This window comes from Anguilla anguilla, chromosome 5, assembly GCF_013347855.1.
Source record: "Anguilla anguilla isolate fAngAng1 chromosome 5, fAngAng1.pri, whole genome shotgun sequence".
Classification (NCBI taxonomy): domain Eukaryota; kingdom Metazoa; phylum Chordata; class Actinopteri; order Anguilliformes; family Anguillidae; genus Anguilla; species Anguilla anguilla.
In genome coordinates, this window is record NC_049205.1 from 38,724,301 (window position 1) to 38,751,085 (window position 26,785).

The window sequence follows — 26,785 nt, forward strand, 5'->3', positions numbered from 1 at the left end:
AATTCAAGTTTTTCAAAATATTTCAAAAAAACTTATTTTATCCACGTCTGGACAACACAGTAATGTTGTCTTTATTGCAACTGCAGGCAAACCTTTACAACAGCCGCAGCATGCAAGCACTCTGGCTTATCAGAGAGTGGCTTATCACGAGTGCTGATCACGGGCAGAACATTTCCCAGAGGCAGTAAAAAGGTGTACTGAAAAGTTGCACAGAAGACTGTTTCATTAGAGGCTTGTAACGTGTACGGTGGTCCAGGGAGTGCCGCAGCGTGCTGTGCGCTGTAAATGGTAAATGGTAAACGGACTGCATTTATATAGCGCTTTTATCCAAAGCGCTTTACAATTGACGCCTCTCATTCGCCAGAGCAGTTAGGGGTTAAGTGTCTTGCTCAAGGACACTTCGACACGCCCAGGGCGGGGTTTGAACCGGCAACCCTCCGACTGCCAGACAGTCGGTCTTACCTCCTGAGCTATGTCGCTGTGAAATAAACACTCGCGCAGGGTCAGGTGCTCATCTCTTTTATTGATGGAAATTCCAGCCGTGCGGGACAACTCGGTACACCAGATTTATAACATCGTATTACCCTTTAGCATATCGTTAGATTTCTCAAATCTAGCATCACAATCAGAGAAGCGACGTTGGTGACGGAAGGGACACACAGACACTGATCTAGGTCACCAGCAGACGAGGGGGACGAGAGAGAGAGAGAGAGAGAGAGAGAGAATCGGCGGGTTTGCGAGGAGAAGAAGGGAGGGAAGGAATGTGAGAGGAGAGGAGAGGGGAGGGGCTCTACCCTGCTTCCTGTGGGACTGAGGAGGGGGGCGGTGGTCATCCCACCCCCTCCAACCCCTTTCTAAAAAAAAATAATAAAACCATTCAAAGTGCTGGGCTTCGCAAAGTGCGTCACGGATCGACACATCAAATGGATCGCCCGCTTCCATTTTCAACTCGACCGAACCGTCGAGCGGCTCGCAACAAAGCAGTGGTTCTTTAGTGCCAATGTAGGTCTTTGACCAAAGAAAAAAAAAACAACAACAAAAAACACTTTTAATAAATCTAAGGGCTTTCAAATGCTTTCTTCTTACAACGCACACACGGACTTAGTAACTTAGCATGGGTATCCAACATTAATATACATATTTTTTTTTAAATCACTCGCTTAGAAAATAACATGTCGAATGCCCACCGTATTCATCATTCGCTGAAGTCAAGTATAACGCAGAGTAACATGAGTGTAACACAGTGTCTACAGCAGTTAGGGAACGCAACACGTAAAGTACAGCGCAGTACAGCAAAAGCGGTTATACTGAACACAACACAGAGACAGAAACTGACAGCACACAACGCTCCGTTTAACAAAAAAATGAAAAAGCCAAAAGAATCAAAAATGACCGAAGGGCAACAGCCAATAAGAGGAGCTCTCCTTTAAGAAGCCACAATTTGTTCATGTTATGGGTAGAAGAGCCAATTTTTTGTAAGTGGCTTTTCTACAAAAGTAGAAGGTACAGGAGCAACTCTAGGAAGGTCTGCCGCCTTCGTCGAACGAGAGCGGGAGCCGTTACAGACGAACGTCTGGACCGAAGCGCTTTCTGTTTCGTTTAGCGGTACGGAGGTTCTCCTCTAAATAAATACAGCTTCCAGCAATGTGTAGAAGTGCCCTGGAGCTGGTGGGAGGGAGCTGGAAGAACACACCTAGATGAGACGAACTTGGGGGACCAACGGAAAATCATGTTTGGTTAGTTAAGCCGCGCCCCTCCTGGTGCTCTTTGGAAGAGGCCAGGGGGGTTTGCGTTTCCTTTGCCTAGATTGTCTAAACTATACAGACGTGTGAGTGAGTGACCTAGCAGTAAGAGACTGCGTTGGGGGGGCGAGGAGGGTGGGAGGAGAGAGGAGAGGGGCCAGCGCGGGCGTGGTCCTCAGGAGGCGTGGCTCAGACGACGGGGACCACGCGCATGGTGTTGGTGTATCCGGAGCCCGGGCGCCAGCCCGTCAGAACGATGACCACATCGCCCTCCTTGAAGAACCCTCGCGCCTTGCCTGGAAAAGCAGACGGGGTGTCGGTTAGGGGGGAGGAAAGTGCACAACAGCGCCACACATGGCCAGAGCCTGTCACTGCAACCTCACAGGTAAAGACTGTGCTTTTAGGGGGGGGGAAGTGCACACCAGCACCACACATGGCCAGAGCCTGTCACTGCAACCTCACAGGTAAAGACTGCTTTTAGGGGGGGAAAGTGCACACCAGCACCACACATGGCCAGAGCCTGTCACTGCAACCTCACAGGCATAGACTGTGCTATAAGGGGGGGAAAGTGCACACCAGCACCACACATGGCCAGAGCCTGTCACTGCAACCTCACAGGTAAAGACTGTGCTTTTAGGGGGGGGAGTGCACACCAGCACCACACATGGCCAGAGCCTGTCACTGCAACCTCACAGGTAAAGACTGTGCTTTTAGGAGGGGAAAGTGCACAACAGCACCACACATGGCCAGAGCCTGTCACTGCAACCTCACAGGTAAGGGCTGTGCTTTTAGGGGGGGGAAGTACACACTATCGCCACACATGGCCAGAGCCTGTCACTGCAACCTCAAAGGTAAGGGCTGTGCTTTCAGTAAACTACACAGAAAGAACCAATAAAAAAACGAATTCTAAAATATTAAGCCACCTTTATTCAGTCGAGAGTTACTTACATCCTTACAGTTCTTACACAGCCCACTACAGGGGGATTTGCCCGTCAACTGCAGATTTACATTCTAATAAACAACATTCCCTCTGGCACATTAACACATTCAAACTGGACGCAGCGAGGCGGACGCGTCGGGGCCTCACCCATCTCCATGGCGAAGTTGACGCGGAGGTCCACGTCCTCGGCCCACACGTCGTGGGCGGGCTTGGTGTACTGCACGGGGAAGATGCCGCGGTACAGGTGGCACTGCCGGGCCGTCTGCCCGTTACGGGTCACGGCGATGATGGGCGCGCGGGGCCGGTACCTGGAGATCAGGTGGGCGGACCTGGCGACGGACAACGAAAGCTCGTCACGGGGGCGCGCACGCTGACCGCTAATCCCGCGATAAGCCTGGACTCCCATATCCACCCGGGACAGTGAGCGATTAAACTGAGTATCTACGGTACAGGCTACATAAGCCACACACCTACTGTACACTATCAACACAGAACACTCACATCTAAAACACTCAGACGTGTACTCAAATCTAAATGCATGTCATTCATCTCCTCTCACCAAACCCATGTTAAATACCACAGTTACTACCACCGTGTTAGTATTGTTTGGCAATATTAAAAGGATTACACGTTTCAAAAGAGAATCCTGATCTCGTGACACTAGTGAGGGTGCGCACACAGACATGTCCGCACAAAGTGTGCAAAGAAAGCTCGGCAGTCGTCGCCATCAGTGACGTTAAGGCCAGACCTGGGTCAAATACGTACTTGTTTTGGACTCACATGCTTTTCTGATCTATTGATCTTGCCTGGTGTAATTGCGCCTGCCAATATGACCAGAAGGCGGGGTTTGCACTTTTTGAGGGTATTCCATTGGTTCCAATACACCAGACAAGATCAGTAAAGCGTAGAAATGTACTTGACTCCAAAACAAATACGTATTACATTACAGGCATTTAGCAGACGCTCTTATCCAGAGCGACTTACACAACTTTTTTACATAGCATTTTACATTGTATCCATTTATACAGCTGGATATATACTGAAGCAATTTCGGTTAAGTACCTTACTCAAGGGTACAACGGCAGTGTCCTACCCGGGAATCGAACCTGCGACCTTTCGGTTACAAGCCCAGTTCCTTACCCACTGTGCTACACTCCGTACAAACCCAGGTCTGGTTAAGGCCGAAAGACCAAGAGGTGGTCAGTGTTTCATTTCTACTGCTGATGCCCAATTTCAGTTTCCTCAACAGTCACGCCATGAATATAATGTATGGGTTGGTTCTAACTGGATTTTCGTAGCGAGCTACAGAGTCCAACAGACAATGACTGCAGCGTGTGTGCAGCTGTACGACCGGTTCCACAGCCAATTAAATGACAGAGACACTCGGGCGAAATGTCTGTGTGAAATGTTCCATTAAACATTTAATCATAACTTTATAGTCAAGCCAACTTTTCAACTTTCAGCTGTTTTGTACCAACTGCGCAAAATACTGTGTTTACACAACTGGAGGAGAATGTGAGGTCCATATAAAAATTTTCAATAACTGTTTAGCTGTGACACCTCTGCCAAGATAAAATATTTAGTTTAACATACGCCTTAGATATCGTAATCAAAGTTCTCTCTATACTGTATGGAAAATTCCAGTTCTGTGGTCTAGAGCACAGAATTCACAATGCCCTGTGAATGGACATATCAAAGCTGTGTGGTTTCTCGGTATAGAAGGGGGTGCGTGTGGGTTGCACGCACCTTCTGTGAACTCCGCATTTCTTCCATACCAAAAATCGTAAATTTTGTCCACGAGCACGAATTTGGAATCGTTACCATAAATGTTTAATAAACAAGGCCCCAGGAATGTTTCGTGATTTAAAGAGTTTCTTCTTGCACAATCCAGCACAAAAACAGACAAATGTTTTGAATGGACTCGCACCACAGACCAAATGCATACAATGAACACCAATGTCCGCACGTCCACATTTAAAAAAAATAAATTTCTCGCTCCCACGCACAAACCTACACACACGCACACACATACGTACAGGGAATCCAGAGAACACAAGGGCTTTTTGCGCCAAATCTCACCTGTAGGTCTCTGTGCAGCTGCTCCCGTTAAGCTCCTGAGTCCTGCCCTTAAAGCGGAGGTGTACTCGCAGTGAAAACGAACTTAGGCTGAGAACTTAACTAACCGATGTAAAACGACGCGCTTGTGGAGAAAACCACACTCCGCATTGATTTCGGCCGCTGCGATTGGTCTAAAATATCGTACGGGTGGCTGCGACTTTCCGTTCCTCCTCCTCCTCGTCCGATCGAGTGGAGGAACGTACGATCTTGTCTCCTCTTTCGTCGCACTGCTAAATAAATCAAAGCGATTTCAAAATGGTCTTCCAGCTGTCAAAGTTTCTGTTCCTTGATCACACCAAGCTGTTGTTCTGCTTTTAGTATGGTCACATGATATGCACTTTTGTACGTCGCTTTAGATAAAAGCGTCTGATAAATAAATGCAATGTAATGCAAACAACGTCATTGCCGTGTTTTATCGTGTTCTGAATCTGAACCCGTCCACCCTCCAGATGTCGAGTCTCTTTAAACAAACAGCTGGAAGCCGTAAGGAGCTCACACACTTGCGTGTGTCGCCGTGTTCGTTCAACCTCAGCCAAGTTCGCCTTCTCTTCAAGTACACCGCCGCCTCGTTCCGATGCGAGCGCTGAACTTGGTAGGACCAAATTCACAGCGCCCCCTACCTGCCAGTCGCGGTAAGCACTTTGCGGTTCGCCAGCCGGTCTTGACGAGCACGAGGCCAGCGCCTGGGTTTCCCGCTCGCTCACCTCCTCGCCTCGGCAAGTTTCACCACCCGCTACCGCGGCACCCCCTACCTGCCAGTCTTGGTAAGCACGTTGCAGTTTACCAGCTGGTCTTGAAGAACGAGGCCAGTGCCGGACCAGCAGGGTTCCCGCTCTCTCACTCCCGACCCCCCTTACCTGCCGGTCTTGGTGATCACGATGATGGCGCTGGCGCAGCACTTAAAGGCGGCCTCCACCGCGCCGATGGCGGCCGCCTCGGAGGGGTCGCGCGTCAGCTGCGTCGAGCGGCGGAGCTCCTCGAACAGCTGCCTGTGGAAGGTGGCCGCTTCCGCCTCCCGGGCGATCTGAGCGCGCCCCGGCGTGCCCGGAGGGGGAGGGGGGGGGGGGGGGAGGGGGCGGCGCAGGGTTACACTCAGTCACCGCACCCAAACCACTCACACCGCCACCAAGGGATGGCAAATGTTTAACTGACCTTGCCCATTCCCCCCCCACCTCACCCCCCACCACCCCACACCCCGCAAGCTCATTTAAGGCTTGTCAAATTTGAAACAACCCCTTTTAGCTTGGGCCAATTGAAAACGTATTTATTAATGTTGGGGGGGGGGGGGGGTAAATAGCATCTTTAAACATTTGCCATGGTGTACCCCAAGTGCCAATCCTTCCCTGTCCCTGCTCCATGACTTTCGCTGCGGAACAGACGGAACCTTCCGGAAACGGCGTCCGTTCCCCGAACCCCCCCCCCCCCCCCCCCCCTGCTCTCCGCCTACCTGCCGGACCCAGTGAGCACAATGAACGCCGACGCTAAGATCTTAAAGGAGGCCTCGACCGCTCCGACGGCGATGGCCTCGGCCGGGTCGGTCGAGTGCGGCGTGTTGCGGCGCAGGTCCTCGAACACCTGCCGGTGGTACATGGCCGCCTCGGCCTCGCGAGCAATCTGGGGCGCGGGCGCGGCAGCGGGCAGACACACAGACGGACGGACAGACAGACAGACAGAGGGCACAGAGAAAGAGACAGAACAGATGGCAAGAAAAAAAGGGGGGGTAGGGGGGGGAGCAGGAAGTAGGTAAAGCAGGATTTTAGTACCAGCGCAGTTAGTGGGACAAAAAACATACAGAGGCAATATGTTAATTTCTATTATGGATGTCCCAACAATACGCAATCATACACGCAATGAAATCTACTTCCTAGAGGGTGGGGGGGGGGGTGGGGGGGTGGAAGACATCGCTACTCTTTCTGGTGAACTTAATTCAGAAACAGGGTACGCTGTATCATTAGGGCAGTGGTCACCATCCCTGCTTAAGTTTGCTTTCCACATCACCCATTTCCTGAGGAGAGGGGCTACCTGTTAAACACTGACATTTAAATACCTTTTTTTTCCCCCGCCAAGAGATCGACTTATTCAAGTATTCCAATTAAAATGGCATGTGTAACAAGCTCTTTGACTTTCAATCTGCATGCACCCTTCGCAGTATTTCTGCAGTACTGCTAAAGATATGGATAGACAAGTGCGTGCACCAATCAGAGGACAGTACGTCAAAGGGGGTAAACGTAATGCTAAACCAATAGCATGATTCATTACAATCAATTACAAAAAGGGAATTCAATCAAAATTCACTGCAGCTTGGTCCATATTATATTTGTTCACACAAAAATCTTTTGACTTTGGCTAGATATAAAAATCTATCCATATCTCAAGCAGGGTTTTCGTCGTACTTGTTCCTGGTTATGGTTATACACTTTTTGGTGTACGTCGCTCTGGATTAGAGCGTCTGCCAAATGCCTGTAATGCAAAAGCAACTCGGAAAACATTTTGTGAGAGGACTGTTCTCTCATGAGCAAATGGGAGCGTTTGAGACTACCACCTTAGGGCTGTCTCACACGTGATTCGTCAGTGGTTAACAGGAGGGAACGCCTACTCAAACTGAAGGGAAATGGACAAGGGGTGGAGATCAATTTAGAAAACAAGGCGCTGCCTTTTTAGACCACAAGGAAAGCCACTGTGACAAAAGCAAAAGAACTGCAGCCGCCCAAAATCACAGCACACGAGCTCATTTGGAGTTAGCGACAGAGCGCCCCATTCACCGACACATGGAGCTCAGGAGCTGCGGGAGTGACGGTTAGGTCGTTAGCATGTGACAATGCTAGCTAGGTTAGCGGTTCCCTCGGTGTTAAATGGACACGGTGAGGGCGCTACGCTCTAAGCGGGGCTGTTTTGTAAGTGCGCGTGAGGCTGGCGGGGGGGAGGCCGGTTAGTCCGCCGTTAGTGTGCGGAGCGTGCGGACGGCGTGTTCACCGTGCGCGCACGAGGGCCTCTGGGCCTCCCAGGGTCGCTCTGGAAACCCGCGCGCGGGCAGAGCGGAGGACAGGGAGCTAACCGTACGGCTCCGGGGGCAAGCGAAGGGGCTCGCGATGGGGAAAGCGTCTGCAGGACAAGTTCAAGAGACCTGGCTCTGTTATTACTCTGCAGCCCACACATACACAGTGCTCAGACTAAACCATAAACGGGATCTGTCCTCGTATCCATAGCTACAGCTGGCCCTGACGTTCAACACCGAACATGCATACGGAACACAATGCCAGACGCGTTAGCGATAAAAGCTGGCGTCGCTGCCGTGATTGGCAGCAGTCCAGGCCGCGTTCAAGTCGCGCGGACCCGGGCGGCTGCCGACCGCGGCTTTCGGGAGCCAGCGCGCTCGGCCAAAGCTAAACGCTGAGCGTTCGGCCGCTAGGGGGCGCCCTCACCATGTGCTGGGTCCGCACGGCCTCCAGGGGGTAGTCTCCCTTGGCGGTCTCCCCGCTCAGCATGATGCAGTCGGCGCCGTCCAGCACGGCGTTGGCCACGTCGCTGCCCTCGGCGCGCGTGGGGCGGGGCTTCTTGATCATGCTCTCCAGCATCTGCCGGGATCAGAGACGGAAAAATTTTACCGGAGTGGATACAAGGTGCCGACGTTCGGTGAGCGTTCACCGTATGGTCAAGTGGACGGAGTGTAGCACAGTGGGTAAGGAACTGGGCTTGTAACCGAAAGGTCGCAGGTTCGATTCCCCGGTAGGGGAGGTACTTAACCGAAGGTACTTAACTGAAATTGCTTCAGTATATATATCCAGCTGTATAAATGGATACAATGTAAAATGCTGTGTAAAAAAGTTGTGTAAGTCACTCTGGATAAGAGCGTCTGCTAAATGCCTGTAATGTAATGTAATGTATGGTCACACTTCGGTCGAGTTTCCCTCTTCACCGAAAAGAGCTTTGCTGCTAAATAAATGCAATTCATGACTTTTAAAAATTCTTATTTTGTAAGATCATTACTTAACCCCCAGCACTCCTCTTAACCAAACAGTAATAAAACAGACATTTCCTAACACACCCCATTCAGAGGTCAATGTATTCTACTGCACACGACAGAAAGCACCTCCTTCCATTCTTTGTTTGGACTCAGTAACCTTGACGGACAGCATTTTTCTATTACGTTACTGTTATTTTGGCTCTCCCTGAATGCAATGATTATTGACTGTTGACAATGATTCCTGGCAGTTTGTTTTCCAATTTTGGCCAGCTCGATATTATATAAATATTAAACGTTTTGAGTGTTGTTTTTATTGGTTTCTTGTGCCAAGACCTTGGTGCAACAGAAACATAAGTACAATGTTTTGTACCACATTGTGTTGCCTGTAATAAAACACAAGAATTTCAACTACACTTATTTTATTTTTAGGGTCATTGCAGTTCACACAAATATAATACAATGTATTGATTGTTCGTCCAAGTACGACCATTGTGGTGGGGGGAAAATAATATATATATATATATATATATTTTTTTTAAATCAGCCAAGGCTTGATGGTAAAGGTAGCCTAAAGAGTTAAAATGAGGCGGTCCGTCTCATTCTCACCTGTGTGGCACAGGTGATTGGCTTGCCAGCCCTGTTGCAGCGGCCAATCATCATCTTCTGTGCGAGGAACACTTTCTCTGTGGGGATCTCAATGCCCAGGTCCCCGCGGGCCACCATGATGCCATCGCTGGCGTCCATGATCTCATCGAACCTACAGGGGGGGGGGGGGGGGGTCAGACCGCATGGCCCGTTTACAAAACAACCTCGGCCACCTTGAACGCTGCAGTTTCCGTTCATTTCCTGCGTGAACACTTTCTACTTTGCTTTACTTCTGTACTCCCTGACACCTGTCAGTCATTTGCCGTGAATGTGAAGGTTCTGAAAAATGTATATTTAAAAAAATTAAAGGATAGTTCACTTTGAGTTTTTGATAAGGTTTTAGTGTGTTCTTTTGTTTGGTCCAGACAGCTGAAGGATATGTTAAGACTTACAGAAATTTCTGACCACCCGCAGCCTCCAGAATTGCTGGTATAGGTGCATTCTGGGATTTGTGGTCAAAAGAAAGCAAACGCACTTCAAGTAACTTCAAATGATCCCTTTAAATAATCTAAAAAGTGCCTCTACTCGGGGACTGAAATTCATTGGACGATCCTCACTGGCTCATAAAAGAGGAAGACCTTGTTAACACCCTTATCGTGACTAACTGGCCCTTGGTGGTGCGGTAATAGCGACGGTGTGAGGCAGAACTGGGAGGACTGCGTACCTGCGCACGCCCTCGTGGTTCTCCAGCTTGCTGATGATCTTGATGTCCTTGCCCCTCTGGCCCAGCACCTTGCGGACGGCCTGCACGTCGGCGGCCTTGCGGATGAAGGAGGCGAACACCATGTCCACGCCCTGGTCCAGGCCGAACTGCAGGTCCTGGACGTCCTTCTCGGACACGGCGGGCAGGTCCACGGCCGCGCCCGGCAGGTTCACGCCCTTCTTGCTGCCCAGGGTGCCGCCGTTCTCGATCTCGCAGTTCAGGTAGTCGGGGCCTGCGGGCGCGCGCGCGGCGGGTAAGGAAAGGGTTAAATCCGACGGGCGGGCTCGTGGGTAACCGGGAGGGAGTGGATCCCTCCATTTAAAAAAATAAAATAGGCTTTTATTTCAAGAGTTGCTATCAAGAAACGCGAGATTCTGTGACGTTCTCGTCTTCTCGTTGGGAACCTCTAGCTTCATCCATAACGGAAAGGCACAGCAGGTGTAGGAGGGGTGGGGGGAGATTTGACTTTTGGAGTAGCCGCACTTGCACTCACCGATCTCTTTGACCTGCAGGGACATCAGTCCGTCGTCGATGTAGATCTTGCTTCCGACCTGCACGACGTTGACGATGTTCTTGTAGTCCAGCCAGAGGGTCTCGTCGTCGCAGTTCTCCATGAAGGAGTCGTCCAGGGTGAGCTTGATCATGTTTCCCTTCACCAGCTCCACTTCAGCGGTGCCGCTCTGCGAGAAGGGGGAGGGAGGGGGGGTTCACATGGAGTAAACTTCAATAAAATAATGAACACAATAAAAATGATATTTTTTTAAAAAGCTCACTTTGTTGTAGGTAAGTGGCTCCCAACCCTGTTCCTGGAGATCTGCCATCCTGCAGGTTTTCATTTCAACCCTACTTTCACACCTGACTCTGTAATTAGCAGCTCTCTAGCAAGATCTCTAGGCAAGGTTTGCTTTGTGAACATCGGAGTGAAAACCTGCAGGATGGTAGATCTCCAGGGAACCGGTGTTGTAGGTACACAAGAAATGGCACAGGATGCCCACAATTTGGTCTTCACAGCTCTACAAAGCAATCTTCACCAAAGAGGCTGGAGGTAGCTGAAGGTAGTTGCTACGGCAACAAGCTTACACTACCGAGATACCGCTGAACCAGTGAAGTGTGGCTGAACGGAATCCATTTTGAGAGGTGCGGGCGATGTCACTCACCCCTTTGATGAGCCCGGTCCTGATCTCTGGGCCCTTGGTGTCCAGGGCGATGGCCACGGGCCTGTACTGGATGCTGCCCGGCTCGAAGCTCTCGGTGGCCTCCCGTATGTTCTTGATGGTCTGAGCGTGGTACTGCGGAGGAGAGAACATACGTCTTCACTGCACACAACCTTGGAGAGTCATGACAAGTCTGCAGAAGAAAGGCTCAATAAGGACACGAGCTTCAAGATGAACAGTGCCGAAAAAGGTCCTTTCAAAAGCCACAGGATAACCTGCTGTTTGCTAATGATGCAACACTGTACTAGCACACTTGGGCCTTAAAGGAAGTCCTGTTGCAGGGGGGGCTAAAGTCCAGGTGGAGTCATGAAGTTGTGTTTGATCAGCAGGTATGCCAGGAAGTGTCTTAATGTTAACAGAAGGCATATCTTACGGCTGGAGTCACCGCAGTCATAATTGCGCACTAGCCATTCTGCGTGTCCCTAAAATTATGAAAAGCATTAAATGTCAAATAGAAACACAGTGGAGAAAAAAAAAAAAAAAACATTGAGGTTTTGGCTCCAGTCTATTCAGATCGCACGCGTACCTGAGCTTATGACACAAAGCGTGCATTCAGAGGTAGCAACAATTTGGGAGATAGTGCTTCTTGAAACTTAACTCAAAACACTGTTTGCACACCAGTCTTTTTCAATGTGTCAGCATCAAAATAGAGAGTTTAGGACAGTGTGCCCATGTTGCAGGTTGTATTGTGGTTCCACCTGCCGTGACCCAACTGGCATATCTCCCTTCATGCTAGGCCCGCCCCCTCAATGCCCCAGCAGAATCCCCAGTTTCCCCACACATGAGCTTTACTTGGGCAGCGCCCAGATACATCTGGAGATGCAATTTTTTTTTACCATTTCCTATTTTTTTTTTTTTTTTTTTAACCCGTCCAAGAAAACGACACCATCTTACACTAGCAATCTCCACTCACTCCACCCGTCCAGTCTCTGTTCGCTGTGCTTGTGTGACAAGGGGATGCGGGCTACAGACTCACACAAGCTCTGCAGAGTTGCCGAGCCTGTTTATAATACACAACTTTCTGCTTGTTTTTCCAAATCCGAGTACCTGTTTGGAAACCTAACAGGCAACCAGGCTTTTCCCCCCCCCCACATTTCCGGCTATTATTGTTCAAGGACACCACCTTGCTTATTTAATTACCATTTCCACCCCACCCCTTCGCCGACCAGATATCGCAAAACCAAACTTTTTTTTTTTTTTTTACAAGCGCGCACAAGGTAAGGCTTTCCCCTATTCTGCTTATTGTGTTATTATTCTCTGACTTTGGAGTGGTGTGAATGAAACTGGCAACAGCGCTACAGCGATACAGCACAGCCGTAACGTTACCACATCTTAACACACAGTGCAGTTGTTCCGGCCACCGTCCTATCCTTTGGAACCCTGCTGGACCACACTACGCCTTGTTCACACGGCACACAACCTGACCTCGTACTCAATCTCTACCGCTTAGCAGAACAATTCAATGCGGTGCAACAGCGGAACCCGCTGTTTCACAAAACAAATGGGTTCAGCCCTCCGTGTCTACATTACCAAGACACGATCCACCGTGCAGTCATGTGCAAATGAGAAGGGTAGAGCAGACGAGGCCTACCGTGTGCCAAGGGCACGCATTGTCCTGGCTTCATTGTTGGCCACATTACTCATTCAAGAGCTTTTGCACATTGCCATGTGTTTCCTGGTCATACTTCTCAAAATCTTCTTTTCAATAGAGGGCCTCAAACCAACCGCTATCGTTCTCTCTTGCACTACCGAGTGCTGTTCTCAATCTGATAACTAATCACTGGAGACCAACTTAAGCAACATGGGGAATGTAGACTGCCTCTAAATGTGGTTTCCTTACGCACACAGAAAAGAGCTGTGTCACACTCCATAGTAATTACTTTACTGCTTGAAGCCGGTTCTGGCGTGGGCAGCTGGACAAGCACAATGCAAAATGAGTCAGGTGCGCCCAGGCGTGTCACACACGTGGAAAAGGGATACGTGCGCTTTTATTCTGATAAGGTCACCCCTGTCCGTGACCTGGATTTGACCTTCTGATGGTGGGGCCACCATTTCACCCATTATAAACGCAACAGGGCAGGGCCATACAAAGTCAGATGGTGGAGCCAGTTAAGACCAACGCCAGCAGGTGAAAAAGGAGGGAGGAGGAGAGGGAGAGGAAAATTGGCAGTCACCCTTGAGTGAGAGAGCATTTCCTGCCGGATAAATTGAGAGCTAGAGGGCACACAGGAGAAGTATTTAAAGAACCTAAATCCAATTGGGAGATTAGGTTTCATCTCCACGCTGGAAAAGGAGCATTGCTTACCTTTGATCTGGGCAAAACGGTATGTAAAACAGTATGTAAAACGCTACACTCGCCCTGCAAATATTTATCCTTTACGGACGCCCCGTAAGACAGAACTTCCTTTCATGGCAAGGCGGTCCCAGTGTAAAAAAAGAATCAGGAGATGAACCTGTGTAGAGTTGGGTATCGCTTAGATTGGATCGTCACACAAGACGGTGCATAATGCGTCACACAATCATCACCACGCTCACGATGGGGGGAAACAACCTGTTGCGCTCCGTAGAGTTGATATTAAAAGCCGTGGACATTGTGGACAGATGAGCGAAAAGAGGAACATTTTTGGATGACACTGGTAATTCCTTACTTGGCCAGGGCAAGGTTGCGTTTTGCACGTGCTCAGTCCTACCTCGTGATTTCCGTGGGAGAAGTTGAGGCGGGCGATGTTCATCCCGGATTTGATCATCTCCTTCAGCATGTCCACGGACCGGGAGGCGGGTCCTGCGTGGGGCGGGGGGGGGGCGGGGAAAGAGCGTCAGGCCCGCCTCAGGGACCGCCCGGGGCCCGGGTTCGACACGGGCCACCGAGATCGTCCAGAGCGGCACAGAAAGGAGGTTGGCGCATGGCGCAAAAACACTACTGTACATGAAGTTCTGTTCATGACCTAAGGCATGACCTAACCTAACAGTTCTGCATTCTACTTTTTATTTAACATTTATTTAACCAGGCAAGCCAATCAAGAACAAGTTCTCATTTACAAGGACGTCCTGACGAGAGACAAACCTCTTGGGGGGCAGGGAGGGTAGGAGGGTGATATTAATTTTTAATATCGTGTCTGTTTAAACATGCTGGTCAACTGAGCAGTCTATTAGCATCACCAGTCTAGGCCTTTGGTCCCAGAGGACCTCGGTGTCCACAGGCTCTTACTTAAGTGAGGGAGTCGGGTTTCATTTCATAACAGGTCACCGCACCTTCCCCCCACCACTAAAGCACAGATGGTGAGAGTGAGGATTCCCCGAGCTGCAATAAGCGTGAGTTTAACTTAGCATAGGTTAGGTCAGAATAACGTTCACTGTGTGAACTGGACTGTGTTCTTGGCATGGGTGGGTAGAGTACTGAAAAACTGTACTTGAGTAAGAGTAAAGTTACTCATACAAAAATTTACTCAAGTATAAGTAAAAGTTACCCTTTAAGAAAACTACTTAAGAGTAAAAAAAAAAAGTATCCAGTCAAAAAACTAGTCGAGTACTAAGTTTAGTTACAAGTCTAGTTTGGTACATTTTCACACCGCGGACACGATTTTCAGGCTCTTGTGCAGTGTCCTGTGCCCTAAAGCATGTGGTGTGTGGCATGGGAATGCCCTGAGTCTGCATTCAATTCCAAGCCACATTTCATGCTTATCCCACATGCTTTAGGGCACAGGACACTGCACAAAATCGCACCGCATATGTAATAAAATAGCAGCTGTAATTCACAATTCAAAAGAATACTCGAGTAAGAGTTATGAGTACAGCCGACAGAAAATAACGTGAGAAGTGCCCGTTCCTCAAAAAACGAACTCATTTACTCATTTGCGTTACTTGTAACGCGTTACTACCCCACCCCCTGGTTCTTGGCTATAAATAACAGTACAAAATGAGTATTGTACCTTATCGAACCTGTGTTTTGTAGTTGTTCCAATGACCTTGATGTGCACTTTTGTACGTCGCCTTGGACAAATAAATGTACTGTAACGATAGCGTCAGCGACAGAGAGCTGGGAAAAGGTAAGCACCCTCGATCTCCACCAGGGGAGAAGAGTGGCCACTTATCCCACCGCTAATATACCCAGACTTGACTTGCTCTGCGGTGCGGGTGGGTGAGGGGCACTGACCGATGGTGCAGATGATGCCCGTGTTGCGGGCGGTGGTGGGCTCCGAGTCGATGTCCAGCAGGCACAGGTGCTCCAGGAAGGTGTCGGCCATGGCGGCGTTGAGCTGCTGCGTCTGGATGAAGGCGGAGCCCATGTCTTGAGGCTTCATGTGCGGCATGATGGGAGCGTTGCTGGCTGAAGTAGTCCTGCTCGGAGGGAGAGGGAGAGGGAGGGGGAGGGGGAGTGGGGGGGTGAGAAGAACAGCAACAATGGGCACAATGACTCGGCTTCTCTGTCCCTCTCCCCCCTTCCTACTTCGGTTACGTTTTATTTATTTATCGTTTTCAACTGGAGCAAATCCAAACAAAGCGGTAGCTCTGACAAAAGGCTCACTGCAGACTACTGACCAGCATGACTGACGTCATCCTAACTGCTATTCGTAGGTGACTTAGGTGCGTTAACTGTCTTAACCACTACTTGTATTTTTTCCATAGACTGCGTTGTTGCCGTTCTCGTTGTTAGTGTTAATCAGTTTAACCTTCAGGGTCCAAGTTGAACTATGTGGTTGTTCCCTGCACTTGGACCGGTACTTCTCTCTAGGGGTTTCGTCATACTTGTTCCTGGTTATGGTTATACACTTTGTTGTACGTCGCTCTGGATAAGAGCGTCTGCCAAATGCCTGTAATGTAATGTAATGCTATACTCCCATCAAGCAGAGGTCAACGCGCACGACTGATCTCCACCATCTACGAGCGCTAGTTAGCCATTACCGCTCTGCGAGTTCAGCCCCGCAGAGCTACCCGACTTTTACTAGGCTCTCGAGCAAACGAGGAGCTATTCAAGTGAGAGGCACAGGGAACCTGGCAACAACCCAGCAGGTGGGTCCAGCACCACGGCACAGCAGGAGCCCAAGATCTCACAGGGGTCGGGATTCAGCTGTCAATCACAGGGGCTAGCCTATACCGCGCGACAGCTGCTAGCCCGGGCGCTTTTTTACAATGTAAAACCGTTTCTGTCATTTCCAGTGAGGGGTCAGGCTTGGACGAGTAATACGCTGTTCACACGGTGCACTCTCAAGCTTCCTCCTCCACCCTCCTAACCCCCCCCCCCCCGCCCGACAACTGGAACACAGAATCACCAGCCCCCCGCCCCCCTTCAGACTCCTGGAGTGGAATTCCTTTCACGGGGCGTGCCTTCTTAAAGAGGAAGGGCACAGAGGCTTTGCACAGGAAGGCGCACCAATAGAGAAGCGGACCGACCAATCCCGTTCACGGCCCCTCCCTCTGGAAACCCCTTCACATCGCGACCTTCCTGTAAACTGCCGCGATAAAAAGTAGGCTTAGCAAATAAGCCTAACTAGATCTTCCCCACCCTAAGCAAGAAGCCATGGGAAATCCAAAAATAAAAACGGTGGCGAGATGGGAAAGGGAGGCAGCCTAGAGGATCTTTGCAAAGCGCGGCGGACGTCCTCCGGGGGAAGAACGTAAATAAAAAAGGCGTCACGTGACCAGAGGCGGGCGGTAAAAGGCCTGCGATGGCCGGGCCTGCCCTTTCTGCAGCTGTGCTCAGGCACGGTTCGTTCAGAGGGAAGACTGCGCAACGGTCATCCGGACGTTAGCCAACGCCGGACACTTCCCCTTTCCGAAGAGTTACCGCTACTTAGCGCGGCCGTTTGTCACAGGACTTCGCTGGCAGAACAACACGGCGAGTCCCAGATACGCGTCCAAATTAAGAGTGCTCGGACCAGACAACTTGGGTTTTGGGAAGAGCGTATCGCAAAGTGCATTGAGTCGATTTGGGGGTTAAGTGAAAGAAGAGTATTACTTCTGGAAGGAGTCTGCCCTTTACAACAAGTAAAGGAGAGTGATTTTGTTTGAACTGAATTCTGGATTCTTCCGCCTAGGGCGTGTCGGCTCATGCAACGGCTCCCTGGCAAGCTACCAGGCCACGGTTTTGCCGTTCACGTGCCAAACGACGACAGAAAAGAAAAAGAAAAAAAAAAAAACGATTTCTTTACCGAGTCAATTTCCCCAGATCTGAGCCTATGGTCTCCCGACATCGTTACAGATTTACGATACGCGACACAAACCACTCGGTCTTGAAAAAAGAAAAAGGCGCACACTTCCTCATTTTTGAGGAATCGCTCTGAAGAGGCAAACTCCAGCCGAGCACCCTAAAGGCCCGGGGCTCCATTCAGAGCCAACCCGCCATCTGCCTGCCCGCATTCTCTGAAGCCAGGCTCCCCCGGCGTCTCTCCCACGATGCACTGCGGTGCGCTCCCGTCGCCTCTTCGCTCCGCCTCGGCGCGCGGGTGGTCAGTGGGCGCGATCGTCTCTCCGGACGGCGGAATCCTCGCGGTCCGAAACGGCGGCTGCGCTCCTGCTATACGCCCGCTCGCCCCCGCGCTGGAGCCCCGATGCTACAGCTCCCCTCACACGAGGGACGCTTGAAAGCTCGTTACTCTTCCATGAACCTTCCAATATTTCCAATGGAAATAAAAAGGGTACGAACATTAGCATACTGACCACATACTTAAAATATCAGCGTAGCAGGGCTGGACGCTAAAACTAGGCTATTTTCTAATGTGCTCCTAAGCTGAAAAATCTAGGAGCACGCTAATGCTAATCCCAAATAGATGTGCTCCTAGATGTGTTTTTCCAGTTGGCGCACATCGATTTTCTGGGGCGAACGCTCCTAAACTGGGAGCACTGCAGAGCTCTGCACAGAAACACCGAGCAGCACAGAGGCTCAGAGGCGCAGGAACAAAAAAAACGACAAAGTCCGAACGCTACAGTGATGCCTCAGGACCAAAAGCGCCATCGCACGACTGATCCCACGCATTCAGGCCGTTATATAAATCCATGTTTCTTTAACAGGGGCGCGCTTCAAAACAAAACTTCCACAGCAGAGGTGGGCGACTGCATTCCGGCAGGGACAGAGTGTGGGCAGGCTGTCATTATGACCAGTTACACTGGGCTAATTATCTGAATACACATGTGCTGGTTTATTCATAGCCTAGACCACAGTAAGACGTCTCATGCTGGAATACAGGAACAGTCTTCACCCGTCATTCATGAACTTATCAAGAAACGGAGCCAGGATATCAGTTACTAAACGGCCGGGCGAATTAAATGAAGGCGGAAGCCGGCATGAAATCCAGGAGCAGACAACAGCCCTCCTCGCTCACCCGCTCTAAAGCATTCAGGAGCAGACTAGCAGCCACGCCCATAACCTGTGGGCTTAAAAAATCTGCCTCGAGAGACAGGGGGCGTGACGCCGCAAGAGAAAGGTGACCTCGCTCCTCAGCCGCGGCCGCCGAGCCCCGGGGATTCTGGGAGTTACGTAACCGGCGGGCGGCCCGGGGAGAGGAGGAGGGGGGGGGGGGTCTCGGGCGCGGGAGGTCACGGTGAACTCGGCTCCCGTCCCGCCGGGGGGGGGCTTCGGTTTCCCGCCCCGCCTGAATTATTAACGGAGGCGCCCCCGCGCCCGCGAACCCGATCGGGCTTCCGACCGGGAACCGGAGAGCTCCGGGACCTCGGCCATCTTCCAGCTTCCCCCCCCTGCGGTCCACCGATCGGCCCGCTGCCCTAGCTTCTGCTACACTACAACTTATTGATACCTGGACAGCCTTTTCCTCCACCTGTTGGTTATGTGTGCATTTGTGTGTCCATGCACAATCTGTTTAACCACTTATGCTGTGGCATTTCTACATATAGCTACATCTTGGTTAGGTATTAGCAACGATATTCTTTTGGCTTATACATTTAATGTTGTAGCCTGTGACAGAACATAGTATATAAACCCAATGGCAAGGTGAACGTCCTGGGTGGCACAGGTCCAGGCTTCTTAATCAATTCCTGCTAAACGCTGTAAAGTAGGAAGGGCTAATCCCCTGCACAGAACACGGCCACAGCAGGGGGTGTGGCTTACAGCACGGACAGGCCGGGTGATGACTGCGCTGTACAGCACCCCTCCCCCCTCCCCCCCTCCCCCCTCTCCTTTCCCTCTGACTCACTTTCAATCACCACCTGTGCTGGCCTACATGAAAACCAGTGTGAATGCCCATTGGCTGTCCTGCACCCTGACCGGAAGGGGGGGGGGGGGGGGGGGGGGGGGGAGCCACAAGTGCTTCACAGGGAGAGATAAGACCCATCCTAGCCCTGCCCTGCGCACACAGCTAACGGTGTAAACCTGAGCTCCAGAAGGCACGGGGAACAGACCTCGGCTGAATACGGTGCCACAGTTACCTCTCACCCCCGTACGAATCACGGGCGGGCGGTGGCACACCCTCCACTCACCATGGCCCTCTTAACGGTTTGTTCTCGGCAAACTGGAAAAAAGCAGAGCGTCTCCGCGGAGCAAACGATGCCCGCTGCATGCAGAGAAGGTTCGCGCCTTGCCAGGCTTACTGCTGAGGATGCTGCTCACGGCTCAGGCAGCAGCAGAGAGAAGGAGGGGGAGAGGGAGAGGGAGGGGCATAGTGACATCACAAAGGGCCGGCCCGCTGTGGTACGTGAGGGGGCTCACATCCCGCCGCCGAGAGCAAGCGGGAGGCGGCTCAGGCTAGAGCTCACGGCCCCAGCCGCACGGGGCTCTGCGCTAACCCCCTGCGCCGCAGGCTCTCAGGGTCCCGCCCGCCAACCGCGGCACCGGCGAAAATAGCCGATTCATTCACACCGACCCACCACAGACCACGCGGTGCACTGCACCAAAAATATATTTCAATTCAACAAATAGAATAATATTAGATTTCAACTATTTCAGGTTTGTTTCTTTATAACCTTACAGTAACTGCATATTAATCAGCTAAAAAAAAAAGTGCAGCGTGTGCCCAAACACTCCCGGGTAAGGTGGAGCAGCCTTTGACGTTAACGTTGAGGGCCAGAGAGTTTCTGTCGAAGAGCAGCGGAATTTTTCACGATGCATCGAGTCCGTACTCGCACAGGGCGCACCCTTCTGTTCACGCCGGGCCACAGGGAAACACCAGAGACGCGACACACTGTCCTCCATCTTAAACTGGACTTTCCATTCCCTCTATTAACAAACCCACCGCCTCCGACGCAGAAGAAACCATGAACGATAATTCATATCGCGTATACAGACTGCGCCCTGTGCATGAAGCCTGCGCCCCACGTGACTTTTCCCATTGCTTCTCTAAGCCTTAGAAAACAGCACAAGAGCGCTGTAGCCTGTTTTTCAGATTTTTAACAACCAAATATGGGAATGTAAAGCCAACTTGTACCGCAATTCAAAGCATTTGTAAATGATTGGTTACATGTAAATGTACTGTAAGCGCAAGTGCATACGTACAAAGACCTACACACCATAGCACTTCCTAGCAATCTGTCCATGTTCAAAACTTCATATTTAGACACATGGTCAGAAGAAAATACGATTTTTTGTCATTTCATTTTTATTTTCATGGGATGCATGGAAGTAAATGAATCTTCCATGAAAATAATATAGAAAGCACTGGATTAAAAAAAAAAAAAAGAAGAGAAATGTAATAATAATTTTTATTAAATTATGAATGTTGACATACTGAGTACATCAGCATAGCAGGGCTCAACCCTAAAATTATTTTCCATGGAGCACATGTGCTCCCAAGCTGAAAATTCCAGGAGCACACTAATGCATCCCAATTAGTGTGCTCCTAGATTGTGTTTTTCCAGTTAGCGCACATCGATTTTCAGGAGCAAATTCTGCTAAATTAGGAGCACTGCAGAGCTCTGCGTAGACGCACTGAGCAGCACAGAAGCTCACCTGTGCAGGAACTCAAACGCAGTGTGGCCTTGAGGGCTTATGGGCTGAGCCACTGCAGGGCTCTCTGAAGGTCGGGGGGCTAAGGGGCTTTGCGGTCACGATCCGCGGTTCGATTTTAACCTGCGCCGCCCGCGGGCCACGCCCCTCGCACGGCCATTCCGCCGGCTGACCGCAGAACGAGGGGCGCGAACACGCTTTGTCCCGACCAGAATACGCCCCTCCCCTCCGAGTCGGTGCTCGTTGCCGGGCCCGTCAACCCTACCCAATTCCTCTCGGCGGCGGCGGCGCTCGGGGGGGGTAACCCAACCCCGGGGGGTTACGTTTGAGGCCGAAACCCGGCCGGACGCCGAGCCCACGCGGCCCCCCTCTCTCTCTCTCTCTCTCGCTCAATTCAGACCAGTCGGGTTTACATACCGCGGGGCCTTCCAGCTTCGCCAGCGGACGCGCAGCCGCTTTACCGCCAGACACCTCCCCGGCAGCCCCAGCGCGTGCTCGCGTGGCCGTCTCTCCTGGTGCGGGGGGGCCGAGGAGCCGCAGCCTTCTCTGGACGAGGCTCGCGGTACAGTGACCCGCCGCGGCACAGCGGCTCCTGCGGCTCAAGCCCCTAATCCTCTTCCCTTCCCTTCGCTGTGCGCGCGCGCGCGTGTACCGACCGGCCTGCTCATGGCTGCGCTCGCTCAACGTCACCCGCTGTGCAGGGGTCTCCAACAGGCTTCAGACCAGCAGGGACAGTGTGGAGCAGAACACGCTGTGCTTTACATTCACATTACCCTCACGCACCAGAAACAGAATGTGCTTCTTCATTACATTACTGCCATTTAGCAGCTGCTCTTTTCCAGAGCAACGTGCACACAAATCCTGCTTTTTTCAACACACAGCATCCATTTATACAGCTGGATATTTACTGAAGCAATACCGGTTAAGTACCTTGCCCAAGGGTACAAGAACAGTGTCCTACCTAGCAATGGAACCGGCAGCCTTTAGGGTACATAATATTACACTACACTGTCCCCATAAATATATATAAACCTTATAAATGGAGTGAGCCCGTTCCGATAAGTCACAAAGCTCAAAAGCATCATCAATATTACTTCAGGCGGCCCTTGGTACAGCCTGTACTGCAGTGCACTGCACAGCATGACTGCTGCAGAGGAGGAGAGTGACTCATGCAGACTGCACGTTGTGTAACACACCTAGCAAGCCCCTGATGTCTGCAGCTGGGGTTCACTCAAATGGGGGGGGAGCGGGGGGGGTTGGAAATGCCAGTCACGCACAACGGGATCCTGTGTGCATCCATCCGAGTGTCCGTCTGTCGCTCTGACTCGCAGTGAGTAAGAGCTGCCTCCTGACTCACAGAGGAGGGGGGAGCCCCCCCCCTGAGCACCCCCTCCCTGAATGCCCGGTCTCATTTAGGCATGGTTTAGTAACCGTGAGTCTCTGCTGCACCCCTGTCTGAAGACTCGCTCTTTCCATGGTCCGAGTCATACCAGTTCCTCAGACACGTTTCGAGAGTTGCCTAGCTCTTCCTGTGCGGTTATTTCATCACTCAGATTTCAAAGGAAACCCCAAATTTCCACTCTACGGTTACAGAAAACGGTGGGGGGGGGGGGGGGGGGGGGGGGTTGTGTGCGTGCCTCCAGTCACCTACGCCATGGAGACGACGCGCCAAGGTTTCCGCGGGCATCGCTCGACGCTGCCCGGCTTCCCCCGTCCGCTAAACCGGACGGGATCGGGCTTCCGCCCACTCGGCTTCAGTGCGCGCCAGACGAATCAGTGGCAAGACCAGCACTTTACTTAACTGCAGGTGTGGGCGTGATTAACGGTCCGCATGCAGCTCAGCAGGGAAATCTCACAACAGGTGTCATTTTCCCCCCACACCAGACACTGGTTGAACACTGAAACCGTAAATCACTGTTCTTTTCTCCCCCACAGTGATGTCATTTCCCATGCCCAAGTACTGAATTCTACCCCCCCTGCAACCCCAAATTATTTCTCAGTAGTGAAGAATTCATTTTGACAACAGAACTGCAGCAATTAAGTTACTATCAAAACAATCACCAAATTCCAATCTCCCTTTTCAAGCCTGCACTCTTTCCTCCCTCTCCACTGCCGCACTGTATTAACTGAGCCATACGCATCGGGGCAATAAAAGGACTACAGTCTCCATTGGAGTTAGCTCTCTGGCAGCCGCCATGGCGCTCATTAGCACATCAAAAGCTTCCACTGTTCCTGTGGTACAGGGAGGAGGCCCCGAGTCAGGAGATCCAGTGATGAGCGGGGCCTCAGCCAATGACAGGCAGGCGAGGGCTGAACAACGAGCAAGCTCACAGGCAGCATGCAGAGGCTGCACACAAGCCCGGTACGGGAGGCGATGCAGTACCCCCATCCTCTTTTCTTTCCAAAGGAAGCTATACATTTTTTCCCCCCACAGAAGCAGACAAGGTCAAGTAGAAACAGCCTACACTGTATTCGGATGTTCAAAAAAAAAAAAAAAAAAAAAAGCCCATGATTTGTCACAGAACTGCGTACATCTTCTTAAGGTCATTGAGAGAACTACTCTGGTGTCCTCCTCCCAGAATTCCCATCTTTAATGTTACATAACATCCCAGGCTATTACGTCTTCTCCCCCTGCGCAGCCAGACAAGACCAATGTTTACTGTCCACATACAATATGGCCACAGAGGCAATTCTGCAAGCTAAATTAACATCACATTGGATGATGAGGTATTCTGGAATTATACAAGTCTGTGGAAGTACACACAAATGTACACTGAAACAACTGCAAGCAGCCGAGCTTCTAGACATAGCATCAATTACCATAGTAGATGACATTTACGCTAGCTTAGTGTGTATAAAATCATCAAGTGTTTTATGGTACTAAGCACGTGTAAGTGAGATGCTCTCCAGCGTGGCTGATGCGCCAGTGGTCACGTTTCCATCTCTGCGTCACATTTTCTCAAACCGGGCGACCACGGATAACAACCGGCCAGTGGAATGCGGCATTTGGCTAGCAGCCACGCCTTCCAAAAATGGTCAGAAAAGCAGTTCTCTGGACAACAATCGAATGGAGCCCATAATGTCCTCTCTTTTCACGCAATGTTTCGCCAATGCTGGTTATTTAGCTATAAATCTATAACGTTAGTTACTCTGATACTCAGTCGCCTGAACGGAAGGGCACGTCGAATGTTTCCTAACGCAGCTACGTAACAAACCATAGCTGAAAATTTCCCATCTTAATCTCATGTACATCATTAGCTATAATATATCTTGCCAGGTAGCAAACTAAAGTAATCCGTATCTTCATCGCAGTAGCGATTAACATTAAAACATTAAAATCACACAGACTTACACAGACTAATTAATTAGAGAGCTAAAACATAAAATGTGCTGCATTTCCCGTCATAGTAGCTAGCTAGCTACCTAATAGTGTAATGTGTCAGTGTTCACCGGGCCTGGTAAGCTACAGTCATAAGTAGCCAGGTTACAGCATCGGATGGCTAACGAGCTAATTTTGCAATAAAACAGTAAAGAGTGACGACGCCTGTAACCTAATAACTAGCAACTAAATTCCTAAACGTGCTTCAAGGCCAGTGTGAGAAGCTGAATAAACTGGCACACCCCTTTCTCCGAGGAGACAGAGAAACAAATACAATACTTTTACTTGGCTAATAGACAGCTAACTATCAAAGAGTTCAGGCCAGTGAGAACGTATGTTTGTGCAGTTTCCTCCTTCCTTCATTGAGTAGCTACCCACTCGCTCTTGACTCACCTTATCTCGATGCAAGACGGCAAGGACTGATGCGCTGCTAGCACATCCACCCGCTCAAGGTGATCTCTTAGCTTACCGGCACTACTTTCAAAGTAGGAATATTAGATATCCTTCCGAGAACCCAGGAAGTAGAGCATTAAATAAACCTCGGTCGATTGTAACGGCTATTGGTCGGTTGCTCAATTGGTCTGAATCATATATATTTCTGTACTCGTATAGTTTACGTGCAATTCGATGTTTCCACCCCGTTCACCATTGTAAATGGCAAATGTCTGGTCTATAAAGGAAGGTTACACTGCAGAGGAAAGTTGCGCTACGGAAACCTCACTGACCAATTGCAAAGCTTCAATAAGGAAGCATGGGTCGTGCATGTGACGGGGAGATGCGGCGTCAAGTACAGTTACAGTATATCCTAGTTTGCAGAAGTTACAATGATTGTAACGTTGGTTGTAATACACTGAGGAAGTGTTGTTCTATACTGGCTATAACTGGCTTCCTTTAGCTAGCTATCGAGGCCAATACTGATTGATGGTCAATTTCTGTAAGGAGAACAATCTTTCCTTTTTGGTCACACAATAGTATCGCTAAGTCGTTTTCAAAACGCTTCAGAGGTATTTTCCACCAATTTGCACGGGGTTGACAGACGTTAGCCGTTATTCACAAGTAGTAGCTACAGAAAAGAGTTACAATTAAAACGATCTTTTCACTGTTTTTTTCTGCGTCCGACACTAATCATCAACTGCAAGTCACTTGTGGACACCATTGCGCCATATTTCGCTCTCCTGGTTTGTGACAATGAATCGCCACTAAAATAGAGCTTGTCATTTTAATCAAGTGCCCGTGCGCATTGACTAATCGTAATAATACAGACTTCATATTGTTCTATTTGTTGCGTCAGTCAGTCCAATATTGGACTGGGTCTGCGCAGTATGAAGAAGAAGAAAAAACAGCCACGCGGCAAGAAGCACGTACAATCCGTCGTGGTCTCCGGCCAACAGTTGGTTTGGACAGAATGAAAATGCGGCAACTTACGCTTGTACAAATAAATTAGAATATTGTACGTTTTAAACTACAAAATGTGTCCGAACTTTTAAATTAATTCTCATTTCTCATGTTCACATTAACCGTACATTTTAGACCGTTTTAACCTAGGTAATTCCCTATTTAAGTCAACCAGATCCATAGCCGATATATTATCCATTCAGACAGGAGATGCTGGGCTTTCCATTGCTCGGTGTAACCAGTCACACCTGTAGGATGTTTAATTATTAATCTGTTTTTTTTTTTTTTTTTTTAATCTTCTCTAATGATAGTAGGACTATAGTATTATGAATTGAAATGTTCGACTCCTATTTCTGAACAAAGAAGCCCAGTTTATTTATCACAAAGGTTATTTATAGAATGTAAATCAGATGATTCAGGTCCCAAAATGCAGACACATCTATAAGGTTGGTTGGTTGGTTGGTTTTTATTTTTTCAAAGTGTCATGCACCAAGGAGGTGCCCAGCCCACAAGAGCTTACAAGACACTACAAACATAACAAACAAGAGCAATAACATAGCATAATGAGAGCAAAAGAACAAATATAATGCAATTCCATTCATGTCAATCAATGTCAGCCCAAATATAAGGTATTTATTAATCCAAATACCTCTCTTTCAAGCTACACAGACCTTGCAGTTTCCAACGCTTACTTTAATTTTTAAACATTACACTTGAATCTCATCAATGCATCAAAACCCTCACAATTCTAATATGTGATACTTCACCAAATGGAATTTTCAAATGGCACATT

General features: G+C 49.9%; 1 protein-coding gene across 2 annotated transcripts; it reads right to left on the reverse strand.

Moving 5' to 3' along the window:
* Positions 1-503: 503 nt before the first annotated feature.
* Positions 504-25,147, reverse strand: pkma (pyruvate kinase M1/2a). Of its 2 annotated transcripts, none has more exons than XM_035417772.1 (11): positions 24,991-25,147; positions 15,480-15,664; positions 14,017-14,108; positions 11,270-11,401; positions 10,606-10,792; positions 10,074-10,344; positions 9,371-9,521; positions 8,223-8,375; positions 5,658-5,824; positions 2,830-3,011; positions 504-2,038 (listed from the first exon to the last, which is right to left on the reverse strand). In XM_035417772.1, exons 2-11 carry the CDS (start codon positions 15,634-15,636, stop codon positions 1,932-1,934), a joined length of 1,599 nt encoding a protein of 532 aa, XP_035273663.1. In that variant the 5' UTR covers positions 15,637-15,664; positions 24,991-25,147; the 3' UTR covers positions 504-1,931. The 2 variants fall into 2 exon arrangements, with proteins under 2 accessions (XP_035273663.1, XP_035273662.1); XM_035417771.1 differs by lacking the exon at positions 5,658-5,824 and adding an exon at positions 6,248-6,414.
* Between the last annotated feature and the right edge of the window lie 1,638 nt (positions 25,148-26,785).